The sequence below is a fragment of the Onychostoma macrolepis genome, chromosome 02 (assembly GCF_012432095.1).
Source record: "Onychostoma macrolepis isolate SWU-2019 chromosome 02, ASM1243209v1, whole genome shotgun sequence".
NCBI lineage: Eukaryota > Metazoa > Chordata > Actinopteri > Cypriniformes > Cyprinidae > Onychostoma > Onychostoma macrolepis.
In genome coordinates, this window is record NC_081156.1 from 6,342,525 (window position 1) to 6,364,732 (window position 22,208).

Genomic DNA, 22,208 nt, shown 5'->3' on the forward strand with positions numbered 1-22,208 from the left:
GCAAAAGCTGCCTTAAACGCAAAGGATGGTCACACCGAATGTTGATTTAATTTAGTTAATTGATCAAGAAAATCTATTTATTACATTATTTTTGACAGCATCCTCATTTTACAGCATTTTTACACAAGTGTCTAAAACTGTGCAGGTAGGTTTCTTGAAGCATCTTGGAGACATTGCCACAGTTCTTCTGGATTGAGTCTGTCTCAGTTTGTTCTGTTTCTTCATGTGGTTCCAGACAGACTGGATGATGGTCAGATCAGATCTCTGTGTGGAGCACTGGCAGACAAAAATCTCACTGGATTATTACAATCAATGGCAAAATGAATGTTTGGAAATGTAAACTGATATTTCCTACTGACATACTACAGCAAAAGATAGAAATAAATGACTTAAATCCATTTTTTAGCTGCTGAAAATACTAGTGTTCTAATCATTTTAGCCACCACTGTATTCCAGTTAGTATTTCAGAATTATTTGTAAAAGTCCATTTCTGTTGGTATGTCTCTTAAAGGTTCGGCTACAAAAACCTATAAACATTTCCTTAAGAATAAAATATGAGTTCAGTGAACACACGTTGAGCTGTTATGTGGAGTCAGTTGTCACAAAACAGGAATACCACTAATTTGTCTTTTATAAAGGCAGCAAAATTTAAACGATAAAACAACAATGAAACACAAAACGGTTTATGAAACACCTGCCCAACCTGACTTCTATAAAAAACACTTTTGTCCTGAGAACATCTTTTATTTAAAATCAGTTCATTAGTTGATTCTTGTCTTAATGTATGCTAGTGTGATTCACTTGTTTACCCAGTAAAAATAGCAAAAATATGATGATATTATGATTGTTGAATATTAGGTTTGAGGCAAGAATTGTCAAAACATACTGTAATATAATAGGTTTTGAAATGATCTGGCCTCAGAATATTTACTGTCAGTGTACAGTTACTGAGTCATGACCCTATCTAGTTAGGGTTATTTAGACATTAGCCACATTAAAATGTCTGTATGTCGATAGATAACATCAAGTAGGATGCACTTTGAATAAGGTTAGCACGCAAGCACACTTTTTAAGTAGAACATTTCACAAGGTCTTAAAAGAGTGAAAAATCAATACGTATTCAGACACTTTCTGGGTGTGAAAGGTTAGTGGATCATGTTCGTAGTTGAACTACTGACTTCATACATCCAATGGAAACTGTGATACCAGTTGGTTAAAAGTCTTTGCAAAGATGGCTTGGCAGCATTTGCACACGGATGCCACTTGCCTGATATTTTGTCACCAAGTGCAGTGACATTCAGACATTTTTAATGTAGAGAAAGTCTCTTGAACACATGTAAACACTTAGTGATGCACAGACAGAATGCTGGTTTTCTTTCAGCGTAGGAATGTGAATTTTAATGTGCTAAATTGCTAGGCATCACCCAGAGACAGCATCAGATCACAAACCTTATTCATTTCAAAATCAATCAAAGCATGAATAAATTTCAAAGGCTGCTGGCTGCACTGGTTGCTTGAACACGTTTTAGTGTTGCACCAGTTGCACTTGAACTCTGCACATGATATGATACGCACGTGAGTTCAATTTTTTTAATAATCTACAGCCACTGGAGTTTGTTGATATTGCAGCTGTAATGGTTTTCTGCCAGATGTCATCTACGGGTTTAGGTGTAAGGGATGGGTCAACAGTGTAATTATAAATGTACTTACAGAAATTAATTACAGATGTAATTACATAAAGGTATTATTAACAATATAAGTACAATGTAAGAACATGTATGTACACAATAAGTGCATTGTACCAAATTATTAATTTAAATGTAAGTACATAGTAGTTAAGTCCACCCAATATAAAGTGGGACCAAGTAGTCTATATGACTTTTCAATTGATTTTTTGTTGAATGAACACGAGGATCAGTACTAGATGCTCAGTCCATTCAATGCGTTGTACTGTCTTAAGGTCCTGTCATGTCTAAATGTCACAACCCATTTTCCCGGAGTACAATCTATGTCTTTCATTCCATATAAATTTCATTAATTTAGTTTGTCAAGAGAATAAAAGCATGTTTTGAGGAATGCACATGTGTGTTTGTGCTCTTCACCTCTAAAAGGATTCCAAAAGGGGGGTTCCCCAAAGAACCTTTCAGTGAACATTTTTTTTTTCTTAATGTGAAGAACATTTAAAAAAGCTAAAGTACCCTTTTGCACTATGAATAACTTTTTGTGGAATGGAAAGTAATCATAAATGCCAGTAAAGATTTATTATTAAGAGTGTTGAATTTCACTAGCTATGTAATTTCTCCAACAATGCATCACACTATAGTAGTTAAGCAGCGAATTACATTGTTGTATGTCTAGAACAACATGAAAGTAAGTAAATGATGACAATCTTTAATTTCCAGGTCATTGTGTAGCTCTTCCTTAGTTACACTCCCTTCGTTTCATTTTTAAGAAGCACATTACATCACTTACAAAGACAATGAAGTAAATTAATCTCTCTCAAAGGGTTTTACATAAGGTCTGTATAGCCTACTTAGACTTATGCGGTTAGTGCTATTTTATTTAATGGTCTGTTGCATAAATTGGCATGCTTCAGTGGTGGATATTTTAGTCTAGCGCCAGACGTGGGGTTCATTGCTGTCAATCAAACTGAAAACAAACCAACTCCTTCTCAAAGCTATATTTTTGTCTCCATTGGAAAAAGCATGCTGCTGACCCTGCTGGAACAAAACATTCAGCTGAAAATGCATGCAGCTGTTTGCCAAAACCTGTTAAAACTCTTATATGTGAGCTATTAAATGAATAGTTCTCCCAAAATGAAAATTCTGTCATCATGAGTTGAATTATCACATGTATTGTATTTGTAAATGAGTGGTCATAGGCCTCATTGATCTGAGCTGATGCACCTTTTGAGTGAAAAAGCATTATCTTGAATAAATTTGGCAATGTTTACTCAAAAACTGAGGTGCATAAGCTCACATCACTGAGGTCCATGATCAATCACTTTGAAAAAGAACAAAACCTGTGCTAATTGATAAAAAAAACAAGTTGATAAAAAGATTGAATCCTATATTTGGTAATAATATAGCATAACAAGAAATTTATAAACAATGATTGGCTGGTCATTTTTGAGTGAAACAAGGTGGGAAAAAATCTACAAAATGTACAAAAATGTGACCCTGGACCACAAAACCAGTCTTAAGTCGCTGGGGTATATTTGTAGAAATAGCCAAAAATACATTTGGACAACTTTAAAGGCAGTTTTCTCAATATTGTGATTTTTTTTGCACCCTCAGATTCCAGATTTTCAAATAGTTGTGTCTCAGCCAAATATCTTCCGATCCTTATCAGCTTTCAGATGATGTATAAATACATTTTCAAAATGAAAATCCTCTCTGGGTCAAAATGACTGGAACACAACATGAGGGTTAAAACAACAACATGGCAACATTTTCTGCCCTACTCTTCAGGTTATTGACCACTAAGTAATTGGGAATGAAAACTTTGAAAGCTTTCAACATTAGCTGAATGTAGCTGATACTTCTGCAGCAAAACTGGAAGCTGAGAATAGTGTAGCTAAGAATGGTCTTTTACGTCTTATATTACGATGGGATGTAATTTTTATGGCTGAATATTCTGTGAGGATTTCCAATCTGGCAACAATCAGGATTTTCAAGCCGCTGAAATTAAAATCACATTTGGCTGGCAATGCATTGCTATTTGTTATAAATAGCTATAATTGTCAGTGAAATGCAAAATAGTTTTGTAAATTGCAAGCATAATGCTTATATTTGGAGCTTTGTTACTTGCAGGATGCATCACGTCAGAGTAGATATTAGTTCGTCATGGTTTTAGTGTGAAAACTATGATTGCTGTTCTCATTTTTCTTGCAGCATGTTTCACATCAGTTATTTTTATCCTTATGTAAGTTATTTATACGTTTGATCATCGAGACATTGTAATAGAGTTTGAGAACAGGATTGTAAACATTGTTAACATCCCTCGACTTGAAAGAGCAGTGCATTGAGCAGATAATTCTCACATTTCTCTGTAACTCTCTCTCTCTCTCACGCTCATGCTCCATTTTCTTTGCCTAAAGATAAGAGAGAGCGCTGGCAGCTCCAGCTATCTGCAGGTGTTTGTTTCACATCTCAGCAGACAGATGGCTTCTGCCTTTGGGCCTTCGCTGGAGTCGAAAATGAAACAGGAAGAAATGAGCAGAGAGGAGTGATTCGGGGGCTCATGCAAATAACAGTCAGTGTCATTCCCCTGCGGCTCCAGACTCTGCCACCAAATGAAAAGAAAATCAAAAAAGAGAACTCTCAGTCTTCTGATAAAATGGGGTTTTTTTTTTTGTCAAAGCAACAGGAACAAATGTATCCATTCATAAGAATTAAACCTTTAATTAAAGCCTGCAGTGTGAAACTGTTGTTGAAGTTTCAGAGGAGCAAGCACTTAAATTGTTCACAATTACACCAGAAAATTAATAACAATATTTATATAAGAAGTTTGAAATATGCAAGATGGTTTAATTTATTGAAGACTCTTATGCTCACTAAGCCTGCATTTATTTGATCAAAAATGCAATAAAAATTGAATATTGTGAAATATTACAGTTTCAAATAACTGTTTTCTATTGTAATATGTTAAAATGTAATTTATTGCTGTGATGCAAAGCTGAATTTTCTGCTTCATTACTCCAGTCTTCAGTCACATGATCCTTCAGAAATCATTCTAATATGCTGATTTGTGCTCAAGAAACATTTCTGATTATTATCAATGTTTAACACATGATACATTGACTTTTGACATTCAGTGCATCCTTGCTGAACAGAAGTGTCTTACTTGCTGAAAAAAAAGAAAAAAAACTCAAAGTTTTTCAAACTTTGAAAATTTTCAGCAGTTGTATACAGTGCTTAAATGTCTAGACCACCTGTCATAATAAAGAGAAATCACAAATATTTTAGGAATGTTTAAAACTACAAATTGTATTGTCATTTACCGTATTGTCCCGAATATAAGACGACCCTGATTATAAGACGACCCCCCCTTTTTCCAGATGTACCTGTTGGAAAAAGGCTTTTTGAAAACCAAATCTTGTTTGTTTGTTTTTTTTTTCTCTCTGTAAAACACATTTATTATTAAATTATTTTCATATTGCATATTTTTCCAATTCTAATTTTTGTTTTGAAAGTTTGGTAAATACTGGTAAAATGTACCAACAATGACATTGGAAAATTTTGATATACCATTGAAATAACAGGTAGGCCATCTGAATTATATAACAATTAGACTATCAATCTCATAGTAGCCTACCAAAATGTTATCAGTAGACGTGAAATCTTATTGTAGTCTTCAAATCTGGGTACTGTGTTGTTTTAAAATGACTTACAGAGGAAGTTTGGTCCCATCAGACTAACATGACAGTCACGATCATGCTGCTGTAAGCTTTTCTTTTTCATTTGCGATCTTTACAACACACATTACATTACATATTTCATGGCACACTCGTTTTATGCGTTTTTGGCGCCACCTATTGTTGTGGGTGTATTACTGACATGTCAAAGTCTAGACCCTGAATATAAGACGAACGCGTTTTTTCAGATGTATTTCCAAGGAAAAAACATCGTCTTATATTCGGGTCAATACGGTATTAGGCAAATAATAAATGGGGTATCACTAGGGTATTTTCTTACAATCTCTATATCTCACAATTCTTATTTGATATAAACTCACAATTGCGAGAGAAAACAGAACTGCAAATTTATATCTTGCAATTATGACTTTATAGCGGTCACGGTTCACAGGATTCAGGAACGAGGAGACGAGGAATTCTTCACAACGAGAGTCTTTTAATCAAAATAACACACATCACAAGCAGGGAAGACATTCAAGAACAATAGCACTTGCAAGTTTATGTCTCACAATTCTGACTTTTTTAAAAACTCACAGTTACCTTTTTTATTTATTATTCAGTGTCCGAAACAAGCTTACACACCATGCAGTACTGTTTGACCCACAGAAATGTGTGGTGCTGTCTCTGATTTTGCAGCATGTACTCTTCAGGTCTCATCTCTCATGCTATTGTCAGGCAGGAAGTGGAAAGGAGAGGTTCGTTTACAGCAACGCTTTGATTCTAGAGTTAGTTGAATTAGATGCTGGAGACTGATGTGGTTCTTCATTTATTTCAACAGGGACATAGTAAGTATGTTAGTTTTATGTTACATTGTGCCTTTATAACAGACACCATCATCTTTGTGATATAAAAAAAGTAGCAAAGATTGTGAAAGAATGTGGAGTCGATATGGAACGGCCTGATCTCAGATAACATGCCTTATGGGATGTTGAAAGAGAAGCCCCTCTAATGGACCTCTATCTGGAGTAAAAGCCAACAACTCTCATTTTCACGTAATGAACCGGAGGGCTGGCTTTTCCCTCCAAGTCAGAAAGCGAGAATGCTTACATGAAAATCTTGCATCATACAACCGGCAGCATTTGCAAATCAGATTGAATATGGCGTTGCAGAATTGATAAAAACACTTTTCTTTTTGCAATCTGAGAGTTGGATTCTGTTCAGTCTAATGATGGCTCATCTCATTCCCTGGGGAAGAGCAATTGAAATGCCCTTGCAAAGTGTAGCGTGCCCCTATGGAGTCAATTTAATGCCGCATATATATGCAGAAGAAAATAAAGTTTTGCAAAGAAAAATAAAGAATTGCAAAAGAAAATGAAGTATTGCAAAAAGAAAATAAGTTTTGCAAATAAAAATAAAGAATTGCAAAATGGATAAATAAAACAGAGCAAAAGCAATGATTTTGCAATACAAATTTTCCATGGCCATATCTACTAATTTATTTGCAATGCAGCTTTTATTTTGCGTTTCAGTCAAGTTTGAGCTTGCGATACCGTTTTCCCTTTGCGCTTCACGTTTCTGCGCGTCTCACTTTGTGGCGCTGTTTTGACATGGGGGTGGAGTCAGGGGACGGGGGCGTGTCCAACAGGCCTGGGCATGCCTCCCTGGAAGTGACGTCATCGGCCCGAGACGCAGATCACAGCTGATCCAGGCACCGTCACTGAGCAGAGGCATGGGGCGGATCGTTTCCTTTTATTCACTAGCTTTAAAACATGCATGTTTTCGTTTTATTAACAAATGTATATGTGTATTAGCAGCGTTTGCTCAAGTTAAAGAAGTTGTTAATATGAACATCTGCTGTTTATTTCTCTCAATGTGTGCACACTTTTATAGCATTAAAATGTATATTGTTTCATCTGGTTAACTAAATGTGCATTAATAATGCTTGTTTAAAATCTCTTAATCTGTGCACAGCGCTCTTTGTTTACATTAGTTCAGAGTTACTGCTAGTTTTAATGTAAAATAATGCAATTAACTTCACAAACTATACATCATTAAAAAGGTCTAAGACTCAAGCTTCATATCCATTTTTCATTTACATAACTTCTGGCATAAATTAAGAAATGACTGGCACTGGAAGTTTAAAAAAAAAAAATGAAGCTTGAGTCTTTTTGGTTTAAATTTCTCGTGGCCACGAGATATTAATGGGTAAACAAACCAGCGTGACCATAGCAACCTGGGATTATCAGAGATGTATTTATTAATATTTTATTTTATTTTTTTTATACAAAAAAAATACATTATTAAATTATTATATTAACACCACCACGGGGTAATTTTACCCATGGCTGTTTTTCAAATAGGCTACATAATATATTTTCAATTAAAAATATCCAAGTCTTACAGTCATTGACTTTTACTAAAATTGTGTTATTTACAATCCCTGTTTATTGTTAAAAAATTGTTTAGATAAAACCAGAACAAAAATGGGGCATTTATACCTATAAGCGCCATCAGGACAAATTTACGCATAATTCCTGTCATCACGTTCAAATGAAGATGTTTTAGATGTTTATTCCTCTACTCATAAATGTTCAAACTTTGGATTAAATATTAATTTGTGTTTGCAATTTTTTAGCATTTATGGTTCGCTACTGTGTTGCTTATTTATTCCTGAAAAAAAAATCTGAATTATGATGTAATGAATAAAACAATTTTTATGATTACCCCAAGTTTATTGGTGTTGTTCTCTTATTCAAATGATAAATTATATAACTAAACAAATTAATTAATTAGGTTAAACTGTGCACTTGAATTTGTCCTTTGCAATGTGGTGAATTAGTATTGCTTATAATAGTCTATTTAGGGTGTTTTAGTCATTTAAATAACATGGGTTATCTTGAAACATTTTATTAGCTATAATATTACAACACCCAAATATGTATTTATTTCCTCGTAATTCTCGTTGTCATTGCAGGCTGGTTTATATTCATCATTAAGAAAAGTGATTAGTGTAACCTGCTTAAAAATAGCTGTGAACTTAAAACAACAGGACAAAAACATAGCTGATGACTAAAAATAATAATTTTATGACTCTAGACATTGTGAAGACAGTGGCATAATACAGTGACATACTACGTTTTAGCCATATCAAAACAGTAGTCATGGCATGGGTAAATTTGACCGCTGGCGCTTTTAGGTATACAGCGACCTCTGGTGGTTGAAGTGTTAACCATAGGCTACGTACTGGACTGTCTCGCGATGTAGACAACATTCGAATTAAGTTTATTATGAATAAATGTTACATAAAGTATAATAAAATAGGCCGACAAGAAAACATTTTTATCCATCCCACAAGTCTTGTATGTCCATGTATTTTATTAGTATTGGTAATATTTTTATATTCGTTGTTATGTATTTGATTTTTCCCTTCATTTCGATCTCTTAACGTTCAGGGCTGTATAATAATAATAATAATAATAATAATAATAGCCTAATATACATATATATTACATAAAAAGACACGATCAACGGACTGTGGGATGGATAAATATATTTGATCAGTCTCTGATAATGCCAGGTTGCTATGGTCACGCGGGTTTGTTTATGAACATGATTAAACTCATGGCCACGACATACAGTATTATCACGTTCCCACGACTTAATATCTCGTGGCCACCACAAAACTAAACCAAAAATACTTTTTAATCTTTTTTTAAACTTCCAGTGCCAGTCATTTCTTAATTTATGCCAGAAGTTATGTAAATGAAAAATGAAGTCGAGATGGATATGAAGCTTGAGTCTTAGACCTTTTTAATGATGTATAGTTTGTGAAGTTAATTGCATTATTTTACATTAAAACTAGCAGTAACTCTGAACTAATGTAAACAAAGAGCGCTGTGCACAGGTTAAGAGATTTTAAACAAGCACTATTAATGCACATTTAGTTAACCAGATGAAACAATACACATTTTAATGCTATAAAAGTGTGCACACATTGAGAGAAATAAACAGCAGATGTTCATATTAACAACTTCTTTAACTTGAGCAAACGCTGCTAATACACATATACATTTGTTAATAAAACGAAAACATGCATGTTTTAAAGCTAGTGAATAAAGGAAACGATCCGCCCCATGCCTCTGCTCAATGACGGTGCCTGGATCAGCTGTGATCTGTGTCTCGGGCCGATGACGTCACTTCCAGGAGGCATGCCCAGGCCTGTTGGACACGCCCCGTCCCCTGACTCCACCCCATGTCAAAACAGCGCCACAAAGTGAGACGCGCAGAAACGTAAAGCGCAAAGGGAAAACGGTATCGCAAGCTCAAACTTGACTGAAACGCAAAATAAAAGCTGCATTGCAAATAAATTAGTAGATATGGCCATGGAAAATATGTATTGCAAAATCATTGCTTTTGCTCTATTTTATTTATCCATTTTGCAATTCTTTATTTTTATTTGCAAAACTTATTTTCTTTTTGCAATACTTCATTTTCTTTTGCAATTCTTTATTTTTCTTTGCAAAACTTATTTTCTTTTGCAAAACTTTATTTTCTTTTGCATATATATGCGGCATTAAATTGACTCCATACCGGAAGTCTTGCACACATTGTAAAAAAAAAAAAGTTGAGCCAACTTAAAATTTTATTTATTACTTCCGTGTTGAAGAAAATGTGGATATAGTTCATATAAATATCAGATTTTCTATTTTGAATTTCAGAGAGTTCAGAATCGGTAGCTCTTTTCACACTGCAAAGGAGATACAGAAGCCATATTATGTGTTGATTTTCATGTCGCCTGAAATTAAAGTGTCATGACTACAGCCCTGTGGCTCTGATGCAAAAATGTAATTATTTAACGAAAGCCTAAATCATTGATACTGTTCTTTCGCTGTCTTTGCGAGTTTTCATTCAAATGAAACTCTCTCCCTCTCTCTGTCTCTTTCTGTCATGGTGTAGAGGAGTTGTGCGTGTGGATGTTAATCTGCAGGATGTGGACATTGACCAGTGCTCCAGCAGCGGCTGGTTTGCAGGAACTCACCGCTGTAACTTGACAACTATGGAGGTGAGTGTTCAGTCACTAACACACAATGACTGAGACACAAAAACACTCAAAATGTTTGCTTCTGCACCCAGATTTACATTAGGCACAAGTAAAGAAGTAAACAAAAAATGTAATTAAAATTAAATATTGAAATTAAGTGAAAAATTCAAAAAAGTGCATTATGATCAACACAAAAACCATATTAATGTACTAGGTCATATTTTGGTGTAGAAATGTAAGTGGCTTGACATTTCTTCGTGCATCAGATATATAATGGCCTGTGTGCATTGTGTATTGTGAGCATATAAAACATTTGAATGTTTCGTTTTGTGCAGTGTTTACATTTAACATAATTTTTCCCTGCTGTGTGTGACCTTATCAAAGCAGACCTGCATGTTTAAAGCTTTCTAACTTTCTAACTTAAATTTCATTTTAGCAGCATCAATTCTCCTTTCCAATTAATTGGACAGAGCACAATGATATTTTTGTTTGCTCAAGTGGGATTGCTTTCTTGGTTATTTTTTTTCCCCACTATGAAGCTTCACTTTCCCTCCAGATTGGTTCATTATCTTTGTTTGTATTTTATATGAATTAAATGGGGGATTTATCACATCCTTGACTGGAGTCTGTAGTAAGCTGTGCTGGAAGTTGCTCTGCGAGAGCTAATTAGACCATCCGAGCTGTTCTGCCCGGGTGCCAGTGAGAGTTTGGGCTGGTTTGGATGTTTCTGGAAGGCGCACTCGTACGCTAAATCACATCACTGCGTGGGTTTATGCATTATGTCACTGCACAAGTGCTGGACTACATGAAGTGGTGTGAAAAACACACAAACAAATCTTGAAGCAAGCATGGTGCAAACATTTGTTCAGCTGTTTTTTTTTAATTCTGCTAGTAACATACTAGTAAATAATATGTAACATGGTATTTCTTTGAAAAATGTGCCAATTAAACATAACATACATGAAACACTTAGTGCTCAGAAGCTGTTTGCTCTTTCGCTCTTTCTCAGTCTAAAGTGAGATTTGTTCTTCATCTGTGTGTGTGCTGTAGGGGTAGGTGATATGACCAAAATATTATTGTATGTGATAATATAGTTGTTTTTTGCTGGGATTTCAATGAAACTGATTTATATTTAATAACAAAATGATAATGCATATCTTTGTATAATTTAGTGAATCTTGGACACCATTCAAAAGATATGATAATTCATAACAAATAAATAGTAAAAACAAAAGACTCAAAACAGTAAACCTAACATCACAAATCAAATGATTCAGACTCTAAGTTTTGATTGGATGAGCCACATTTGAACTCATTGCAAAATCGTCACTCGAATTTTGTTGAATGTGGCAAGTTGCAATGTTGCTTAGTAGTACAAAATTTCAGTAATCTATTCCATGCCGGTAAAATTACATGGTTCTCTGTATCAATTTTAGTACCATAGCAAAAGCTACTGTAACTATTTTTTAAAATATTTTTTATTTCAATTCAATAAATAAAGGTTTGTTCATTTTAATGCTATTAATAATTCTTAGTAAACAATATGTTAGCATGTAGCCTTAGCCTGTCCTGCATTTTAATACAGTTGTCACTCCCAAAACTACACGGTGTGTACTTAGCAGCAAGAAAAATAAAACTTTTATACAAATTACGAATGGGTTATATAAAGATATTGAAGAAAGTTTGAACAGAAACTGAGCTAAGTGTGTTACATTTATAATCAGTTAATCTAATCGAAATCACTTCAATTCAGCCGTTGACTGAGTGAAAACTCCAGTTCTGTCATGACAACTCTTGGAGAGTTTAGCATGGCAATATACATGGCAATGTTAATGTGTTTGGTCTTGGCAGATTAGATCTGCTATGCTGCTGCTGCTGCAGAGCAAGTACCAAAACTTACTACTGCCAATACATCCACAGACATGCTGCTGTGAGCATGTAAGAAATACTGCACATATAACATATATGAAATAACCCCGTAGCAAAGCTACACAGGTGGAGCTGGGGAAGTGGAGGGTTTCTAAAGTGCACTGCAACTGCTACAGCAAGTGCTAGCCGAATATTTCAATGTTGAGAAGCATGCACATTGGCTGTTGATGTGAAAAGAAAGCTGCGCTATGTGAATAATGATGCGATTATATCCAATTTCATGACAGAACTTTGTATTTATAATCAAAAACTCTGTCTATACTGCACAATGAAACTTTACTGTATATTGTGTTAATACTGTTGTGTTAAAACCCAATAAATAAATTGGTATATGCTATATTAAATTTGATGATTGCCAACCTAAGATGTTTTATTATGTTTTATAATACTGTTGAACATGTAACGGAGCTGACGAGACGTGAGGCGAGCGGATCCAAGTGGAAGCTTTTATTTCTTAACATGGTCATAAAACAGGCAGGGTCAAACAACAGCAAACAGGTATGGCACGGGCAAGACACAAGAGTATTCCTAGGGCTAGCGAGGTCTACGATCTGCGAACAATATCCAGAGAGCTTGACGTGAGGAGAGATCCAATAACAAGAGCAAACGTCCAGGCGAGGTACAAACAGAGTCCGAGACAGCAAGCAAAGGGTTAATCCAAGACGGGCTATAAACTATACTTAAACTAGACTAAGAAACCATGGAAGGGCTCTGTAGAGTAGCTATCACTGGGAGAGCAATAAACGCTAGACAATACTTGACAACTAGATCAGGAACAGAATGTGTTTTATATGGTGTGTGTAATAGCTCTTAGGTGAGCGTGTGATTGGTGACAGCTGTGTGATCAGTGCAGCATGTGATTGATGACAGTTGTGTGATCATTGCAATGAATGATGGGAAATGCAGTCCAGTGTGATGTACAACAGTCTGTGTGGTGAGAGAGTCAATATGAAGGAAGGGCGACCTCCGATGGCGAGTGGACGGACCGGATTCGTGACAGAACATTTTTTAAAAACAGAACAAATGTGTGTTGAAAATTTAACATGAATGAAACTGTAGGGAGTAGCTAGTTTGTGAGTAAATATTGCTTTGTAATTACTGCTAAATTTAAATTGTAATAATTAAAAAAAAAGTTATGAGAAGATTGTAATTTGAAACTTTACAGTTTCAAAAAGCAATTTAACTAATAAAAAATGTTTCTTTTAAGTGACTGTACATAAAGTAATAAAGCTTTTTGTAAGATGAAATATAAACAATACAATTTTATCATGTAATATTAATATAAAAGAAAATTATATAAATTGTATAAAAAAAGAGCTCAAAACATTAGAAAATACAGTAGTACATTTTAGTATGTTCAATGCTGATCACACAGAACATGTTCTCAATCCATCTGCACTGTTTTTTAGTTATTTGTAAACATGCGCTAGACTGGTCTATTTAACAGCTGTGATGCGTCTTGCTGTCTTTTCAGCATCTTCTGCCATGAGTGCCATGTTTTTAAGATGCTGTGTGCTTTTGGGAACCCTGCATTCTGTTGCATTGGATTTCGCTTAGCAGAAGTATGGGATTTGTGCCTTTAATGCTTAAAAAAAGGTAGTGGGACACCAGACTTAAGGATATATCAGTCGGTCATCAATATGATGCTATCGAATATTGCGTGGACTGGACCATGTATGCAAAGCCAAGTTGTTGTCTTGTGTTGAGGAGAATTTGCCAGTAAGCTGTGATCCATTATAAATGCAGTATAATGGATTTCGGTGGGCTTACTAAATTATTGACCGTGCTCAGTGTCTGTGTGGTCCCACTCAAGGGAACACTAGAGGAAAAGCAGCAAGGAAAAGCACGGCAGCCTTCATAAGCACCACGCTCGCTCCCGACAACAGCAACTGAAGCAAAACGATATTCGGAAGGGTTTCCTGTGTTTATGAGAGAGAAGAAATACTTGTGTGCTGTCTGAGAAAGAGGAAGAAAGCAGTGTGTGTGTGTGTGTGTGTGTATCACTCCCTGTGTGCCAGTGTGATTCTATTTATAGCCTCATCTCTACCTAAGACAACAGGACTATGCCTCTTAAAGTCTGTCCTGTCATTCATGATGAGTAACATCAGCCCGGGGCTTGACAGGAGCGCATCCCGAATCATATGCACTAAATGTCCTGCAATGACTTTGTTCCTGAGGTGGATTAACCTGAGTGGATGTTATGTCTCTCCGTTACAGCTCGAGAAAAGAGCTCTGGAGACTTGAGACATAAAATGTCCAAGGCCGGCACCATATAATCAGAGCTTTGTCACGTGAAGGCAGCATTTTCCTTTCTGGTTTCCCAAGGGTTGTAAGTCTTTTCTACTGCTGTGCCATTTCTTCCGCTCCATTAGTTGTAATGGTAATGTTGTGTTATGGAGGATCTCATTGGCTATAAGTAGAAAGCTATTGTTTCTGAGTGTAATCAGTGAGCGTGTCGCATAAACTCTCATGCATCATTAGTAGTAGAATCTAAAACTGAAGATGAAAGACTTTAAATGGATAGTTTACCCAAAATGAAAATTCTGTCATTTAAAAAAACAACAACATTTGTGTTCCACATTTCACAGATAAATGGAAGTACACGTTTTTTAACAAAAAATGATGACAGAATTTTAATTTTTGGGTGAACTAGATCATTTAATGAATATCCATTTGGGTGAACTCAATACAATGGCAATAGTAACTCAATTAAAGGATTAGTTCACACAAAGATTAAAATTAGCCTGTGTTTTACTCACCCTCGAGGCATCCTAGGTGTATATGTCTTTCTTCTTTCAGACAAATCCAATCGGAGTTATATTAAAAATTATCCTGGCTCTTCCAAGCTCTATCATAGCATTTGGCGGATGTTTCTATTTCAACAGTCCAAAACACGTTAAGTAAAACGCGCATCCATAATAAAACGTGCCTCACACGGCTCCGGGGGGTGAATAAAGGCCTCCTGTAGCGAATCCATGTGTTTTTGTAAGAAAAATATCCATATTTCAAACATAATAAACACTTCTCTTTCACTTCATCTAACTGTCAAAAGTGGAAGCCATTCCGGCGGATGACGTAGGACGTCGGCGTTGCGTGATTAGTGACGAACGGAGAGAGCACAAAACAAAACGCCGGAATTAGAAGTACAAAGAGAGGATTTGTAAAGAAAAATGTTGGAGGATTTCAATATAAGCCAAGACGAGACTGGTTTTCCTTTGCTCTAGTAAACAAACTCGCGAGACTAGCATATCTCAGAGGTGCACATGACGCATAGATCCAACGTCATCCGCCGGAACGGCTTCCGCGTAAAAAGCATGGATTCGCTACAGGAGGCCTTTATTCAGTGTGAGGCATGTTTTATTATGGATACGTGTGCTTTATTTGACGTCATGTGGACTGTTAAACAGAAACATCCAAACACTGCAATGATAATGCTTGGAATAGCCAGGACAATTTTTAATATAACTCCGATTGGATTCGTCTGAAATAAGAAAGTCATATACACCTAGGATGCCTCGAGGGTAAGTAAAACACAGGCTAATTTGAATTTTTGGGTGAACTAACCCTTTAAATGGTTTATGCAACACCTAAGCATATCAGCAAAAAAAGTAAACAACCTGATATTTATGTTGTAGAAGTGAAATATTGCTAACTGCCATTTCTCTTGTTTGCAGGTTTATTTACTTCTTCTGTTGTTTCTTTGCATAACTATAAAAGGTACATTTCTTTACCTTGTTTACCTCATAAATTGTATTGTTATATATAATGTTATAAATAATATACTTTATATACTGTATATATCTTTCAAAATATATCAATCTATTTAAGATCTAAAGCATCTTAAATATGTGGCATTAATTGCAGAAGATGCTGAAAACACAGCGAGACACATCACAGCTGTTGATGTAGCTAACTTTAAAAAGGGGACGTATTACTAACGTTTTAAAGTGATGGTAATTTAAAACCATATATTAATAAAACACATTTATTGTACCATGAAATATAAACAATACAACCTTATCATTTAAAATGAACTTCAAATAAACATACAATTTTTTTGTGTGTACGTAATCGGCGACAGGAACCATTCATTATTTTTAACCATGTCAAAGCAGAATTATTTCTCCACCCTATGTGAACCTGAGAGGAGGAGATATATTGAGAAACTAAATTTTATTGGTCTATGTCAGTGCCCCTTTTCTTTACCTTCCTTTTGTTTGAGAAATGATCCAACTGAATGGCTCAACGTGAAATACCTTGACAACTATTTGTGTCCTTAAACGCTCGTTTTTTGGAGGTCGACAGCTTATAAAATGTAGTTCTGGGGTTTTTAGCTTATTTGCTGTACACCTTATCACACAGCAGCTTTTAGGCATTGTTCTGTTTTTTGTACGCAAATGACAAGGAGGCAGCTTCCCGCAATACAAGGTCAATGGAGAGCCTTGGATTCCCCAGTGTGTGTGTGGCCTAAATGCACTCTGTCTTTATATGTATATGAAGTAGCCTATAAATGTGACTGGTGGAAGTGAACAATATTTTAATATTATATTCATGTTATTCATACTATAGATTAAGACTGCTTACTATGTGTTGGCCAGTTGATTCTTGAATAATTCATGAATCTCTGCACAGATGCACAGTGTAATCGAGTCAATACTATAACAATAGCAAATCAGACTGGCAACAAAAAATGCAGAATTTGTGAAATATTCCTGTAATTCACATTGTCAACACCTTCTGTGCTTTGATACTTGATACTACTCAGAATAATTTCTTCATGAATTCATGATGATGTGTTTTGATGTCTTGTTTGAACACTATGTAAATATTCCCAGTGCAGGGTGGAAGAAGTATGTGAACATTTGGATAGTTTTTAATTCCTCTTTATAAAACGCTTTCAGTTTAGCAGTATTCTTGGGTGTCTGTTGAACGCATCTCAGGTTAAGGTCAAGCTACTCCAGAAGGCGTATATTTTCTTCTGATAAAGCCATTGTGTTGTTGATTCACTCCTGTGCTTTGGATCGTTGTCCTCAACTTCTGTTGAGCTACAGATGGCCTTATATTCTCAGGCAAAATGTCCTGCTAAATCACATTTTATCACCAATTTATGCAGAAATGGAAATTGTGCAACCAGAGTTTGCCTATCCACTGATTCTGAAGCCAATGCCATGCTTTAAAATTTTTAATAAAAAGCTGAAATGTCGTGAGAAGCAGTTAATGGTGAGAGGTAGCTGGTAAACACAGAAACTCATCACAGCAGTGCTGGATGAACTGAACCGAAGGTGCACTGTCATGAATATACACGCAGATCCAAATATATCCTGTTGCAGGCGTGTTATGTCGGCAGCATACAGCAGGAGGTTGAGCACCACTGTCTTCAGTGACAGATTGATCTTCTAACTCTGCTGATGCTGACACTCCTCACTCCTGAAGATTTACAAGCATGAATTCATGTTTTCAAATATCTCGGGTTGCCCACATTTATCTGCACTGGAAAGCAGCAAGACTAGTATTATTAAATCATATTCATATAGAGCATGCTCAGAGGGTGAACAGCTAATATACTGAAAATCATGTTCTGGTGCCTCGGATAGAGGGAACTATTGAACCACCAGGGTGTATAAATCAACATTCAGCCCTCATCAAAGCTTTGCAATCTGGAAATTAATTGGCATTAACGATCAGGCGAATCTCACAAGAACAAAACCATTGATTCACAAGACCTTCTAGGGTTTTTTTGCATTATGATATTCATTTCATGATAATTAAGCATATACAGTGGGGGGGAAAATAGTTTGATCCCCTGCTGATTTTGTATATTTGCTCACTGACAAAGAAATGATCAGTCTATACTTTTAATGGTAGGTTTATTTGAACAGCGAGAGACAGAATAACAACAAAAAATCCAGAAAAACGCATTTCAAAAAAGTTATAAATTGATTTGCATTTTAATGAGTGAAATAAGTGTTTGACCCCTTCGCAAAACATGACTTAGTACTTGGTGGCAAAACCCTGGTTGGCAATCACAGACGCTTCTTGTAGTTGGCCACCAGGTTTGCACACATCTCAGTTGAGATTTTGTTCTCTTTGCAGATCCTCTCCAAGTCATTAAGGTTTCGAGGCTGACGTTTGGCAACTCAAACCTTCAGCTCCCTCCACAGATTTTCTATGGGATTAAGGTCTGGAGACCGGCTCGGCCACTCCAGGACCTTAACGTGCTTCTTCTTGAGCCACTCTTTTGTTGCCTTGGCCGTGTGTTTTGGGTCATTCTCATGCTGGATATACCCATCCACGACACATTTTCAATGCCCTGACTGGCTTCAATGTCCTGGCCCTGACGGTACATGGCCCCGTCCATCGTCTCTTTGATGCGGTGCAGTTGTCCTGTCCCCTTAGCAGAAAAACATCCCCAAAGCATAATGTTTCCGCCTCCATGTTTGACGGTGGGGATGGTGTTCTTGGGGTCATAGACAGCATTCCTCCTCCTCCAAACACAGCGAGTTCAGTTGATGCCAAAGAGCTGGATTTTGGTCTCACCTGACCACAACACTTTCACCCAGTTCTCCTTTGAATCATTCAGATGTTCATTGGCAGACTTCAGACGGGCTGTACATGTGCTTTCTTGAGCAGGGGGAGCTTGCGGGCGCTGCAGGATTTCAGTCCTTCACGGCGTAGTGTGTTACCAATTGTTTTCTTGGTGACTATGGTCCCAGCTGCCTTGAGATCATTGACTAGATCCTCCCGTGTAGTTCTGGGCTGATTCCTCACTGTTCTCATGATCATTGAATCTCCACGAGGTGAGATCTTGCATGGAGCCCCAGTCCGAGGAAGATTGACAGTTATTTTGTGTTTCTTCTGCTTGCGGATAATCGCACCAACTGTTGTCACCTCTCACCGAGCTGCTTGGAGATGGTCTTGTAGCCCATTCCAGCCTTGAATAGGTCTACAGTCTTGTCCCTGACATCCTCGGACAGCTCTTTGGTCTTGTCCACGGTGGAGAGTTTGGAATCTGATTGATTGATAGCTTCTGTGGACAGGTGTCTTTTATACAGGTAACTTCCTTTAAGAGAGTAATCCTAATCTCAGCTCCTTACCTGTATAAAAAACACCTGGGAGCCAGAAATCTTGATGACTGATAGGGATAAAATACTTATTTGACTCATTAAAATGAAAATCAATTTATAACTTTTTTGAAATGCGTTTTTCTGGATTTTTTTGTTGTTATTCTGTCTCTCGCTGTTATTATTATTATAGACTGATCATTTCTTTGTCAGTGGGAAAACGTACAAAATCAGCAGGGGATCAAATAATTTTTTCCCCCACTGTACCCATAAAGATTCTCATTACAGTCATATATATAGACATTATTACTCACAATTTGAATGTTTTTTTTAGTTATAACTATTCTCAGTTGTGATTTTTATTGGATTCTCATTACTTTTAGTATTTTTACTGTTAGTATTTTAAGGTAAAAATAGTATTAGTATTTTACAGTATACACGTGTCATAAATGTCCACTGTAGATGAGTTGAAATGAGCACATGTGCAGATTTATTTTTGGAAATATATAGGGAAATATATTTTCTTTGCGTAAGGGAAAATATTGATCATAAATATATGGAAATATATTTTTGTTCCGTAATGGGCAAGAACACATGAGGGCATTGGAAGCACGTGACAGGAAACAGGAGATATAACTGTGACTAAACTGCTAAATAAAAGACAAGAAAACCTAAAGGTGTATTTTTAAAAGCGCTATATAAATAAAGGTGACTTGACTTTACTTGACTTGACTTGATACAAAACCCAAAACTAAATGTGACAACATGCCTTGATCAGTCATGACATTCTGAGGTGTGTAACACATAATAACACACCGCTCATCTGGGTATTTGAGGCCGGCGCTTCTGTCACGTCTCTCAGCTCACTCTCTCTTGTTTCATTCAAACACAACTGCTATCATCTTGCACCTCAGTTATCGACTGTATTTACTGTGAAATGAAACCAGAAGACTTCAGTATTAATAGCAGACTTGCTGTAATATTTTTGAAGTGTTCATCTTGATTGCTTTGTACACTGGATTTTAATGGATTTTAAGATCATGTACACTTCACGAGTTCACACTTACATATAATTAGCTGGAGTATAGTAATGCGTATTTGGCGTGCTGTCCGGGGAAGTACCCCCCCGTATAAGTGTAGTAGGAACTAAAGTATGGAGAAGGGGCAGTGGAGGGATGCTGATTAAACCGTCAAAGGATAGAGGTATGTCAGCTGTATTTATACCTATGGTGTTGATTAACATGAGTGCGCTCCTCTTGTGTTAACGTTTGTATCTGACGTGCTCCTCCCGAACTTTGTTAATAGAACATCATATAAGATTTTAAAATGCCTTCATCTCAAATAACAGTTTATGTCCTTGTCTTTATTTATGTGGTGAAAAGCTGTGTAATTAAGAATGTACATTATATGCCACAAATGTTTGTCTTGTCTTGTAAAGAATTTTTCATGCAATGCTGATTGTCTTATTTTGCTAATAGAGAAATTCAACAATTAATGTTGTTGAGTTATGGCATGGTCTATCTGAATACTCGATTCTGATTGGCTGGCAGGTGTTGATTAAATTCGTTTAACTGCACAGGTAGTTCCAGGTCAGTTTAATCACGTTCTATATTAATGCGCTTTCTATAAACATTGGTAACCATAGTAACATACAGTTACAGTTGAATAGTAATACAGACGAAAATAACCGTCATTTTTATCGTTCTGGTCAAATATTGCAGCACAAATATTATTAACATCTTTAATATGTGAATGCTGGCAAATGACCATGGCATAACGGGATAATCAACGGCAAGCTGTGCATTAAACGATTTGATTGCACTTCGCTCCGCTGCGTGTCAGGTGGTTCTTCACCTCCACATCGTGCATTCAAATCGTTTAATGCACAGCTAGCCGTTGATTATCCCTTACGTATTTAATTTTGTTTCTGTTTCCTGGAAGAAAAAAAAAATGTCTAAAAGTCTAATATGCAGCCTAGACAACATCTCTTGTCTTTGCTTATAAAACAACGTACAAGACTAAAACATCCAGAAAATAGACATAAGTGGTTGAACATTCTCTAGGCCTCACTAACCTCAAGAACGGTGGCAATCAACAAATGTTAAAAAGATGAGCTCTTTACATCACAGTACAACAAATACCTGACAATAATGACAAAACAAATATAAAAAAAGTTTAAATGAAGTCAGCAAACAGCAAAACAATAATCCTATAACATAGAAACTGCATAATTTATTAGATTATGAGAGCTCACAAATCCTTAAAATTTCAACAATATGAAATTCTTTGTTCAGACAACTGTGTTTGACTATTTTGGACAACATTTGGGGTAATTTTGTTGGTCTGACAATGGTTTTTATGTAGTTTCAAGAACTACAAGTTTGAGACTCAAAAGGTTTCGTAAACTGGAACATGTTCAGTTACGTTTTTTACAGTGTATGCAGAATAAATAGAATAATATCCGCTTCACGTTGGGGTCCTGATCACCCTGTCGAGGTTTATTATGTGATAACAACCTGCTGGATGTGCTTTATCCCATACTTTTTACAATGAATTTTAAAAACATTTAATATTTCAATTGCTGTAAATTAGAAGCAGTACCATGACTTATAAATACATATTATTTCTATTATTATCTTTAAATAAGCTATCAACATAATCTTTTTACATTGCAATAATGGCAATGTTTTTATTGTAATTATAGTATTGAGAATTTGAGGGGCATCTGATCTATAGCATTATTCTGACAGAGCAAAACATAAAACCTAAAACCTGTAAATGTAACGTAAAAACATAAATGTAAAAACCTGTTTTATTGTCT

General features: G+C 36.0%; 1 protein-coding gene across 1 annotated transcript in view; it reads left to right on the top strand.

Moving 5' to 3' along the window:
* Positions 1-22,208, top strand: part of gpr158b (G protein-coupled receptor 158b) — a 71,570-nt gene that overhangs the window by 1,742 nt on the left and 47,620 nt on the right. The window contains 1 exon segment of the mRNA XM_058757107.1: positions 10,313-10,418. Within this exon segment, the coding sequence (XP_058613090.1) occupies positions 10,313-10,418 (106 nt within the window).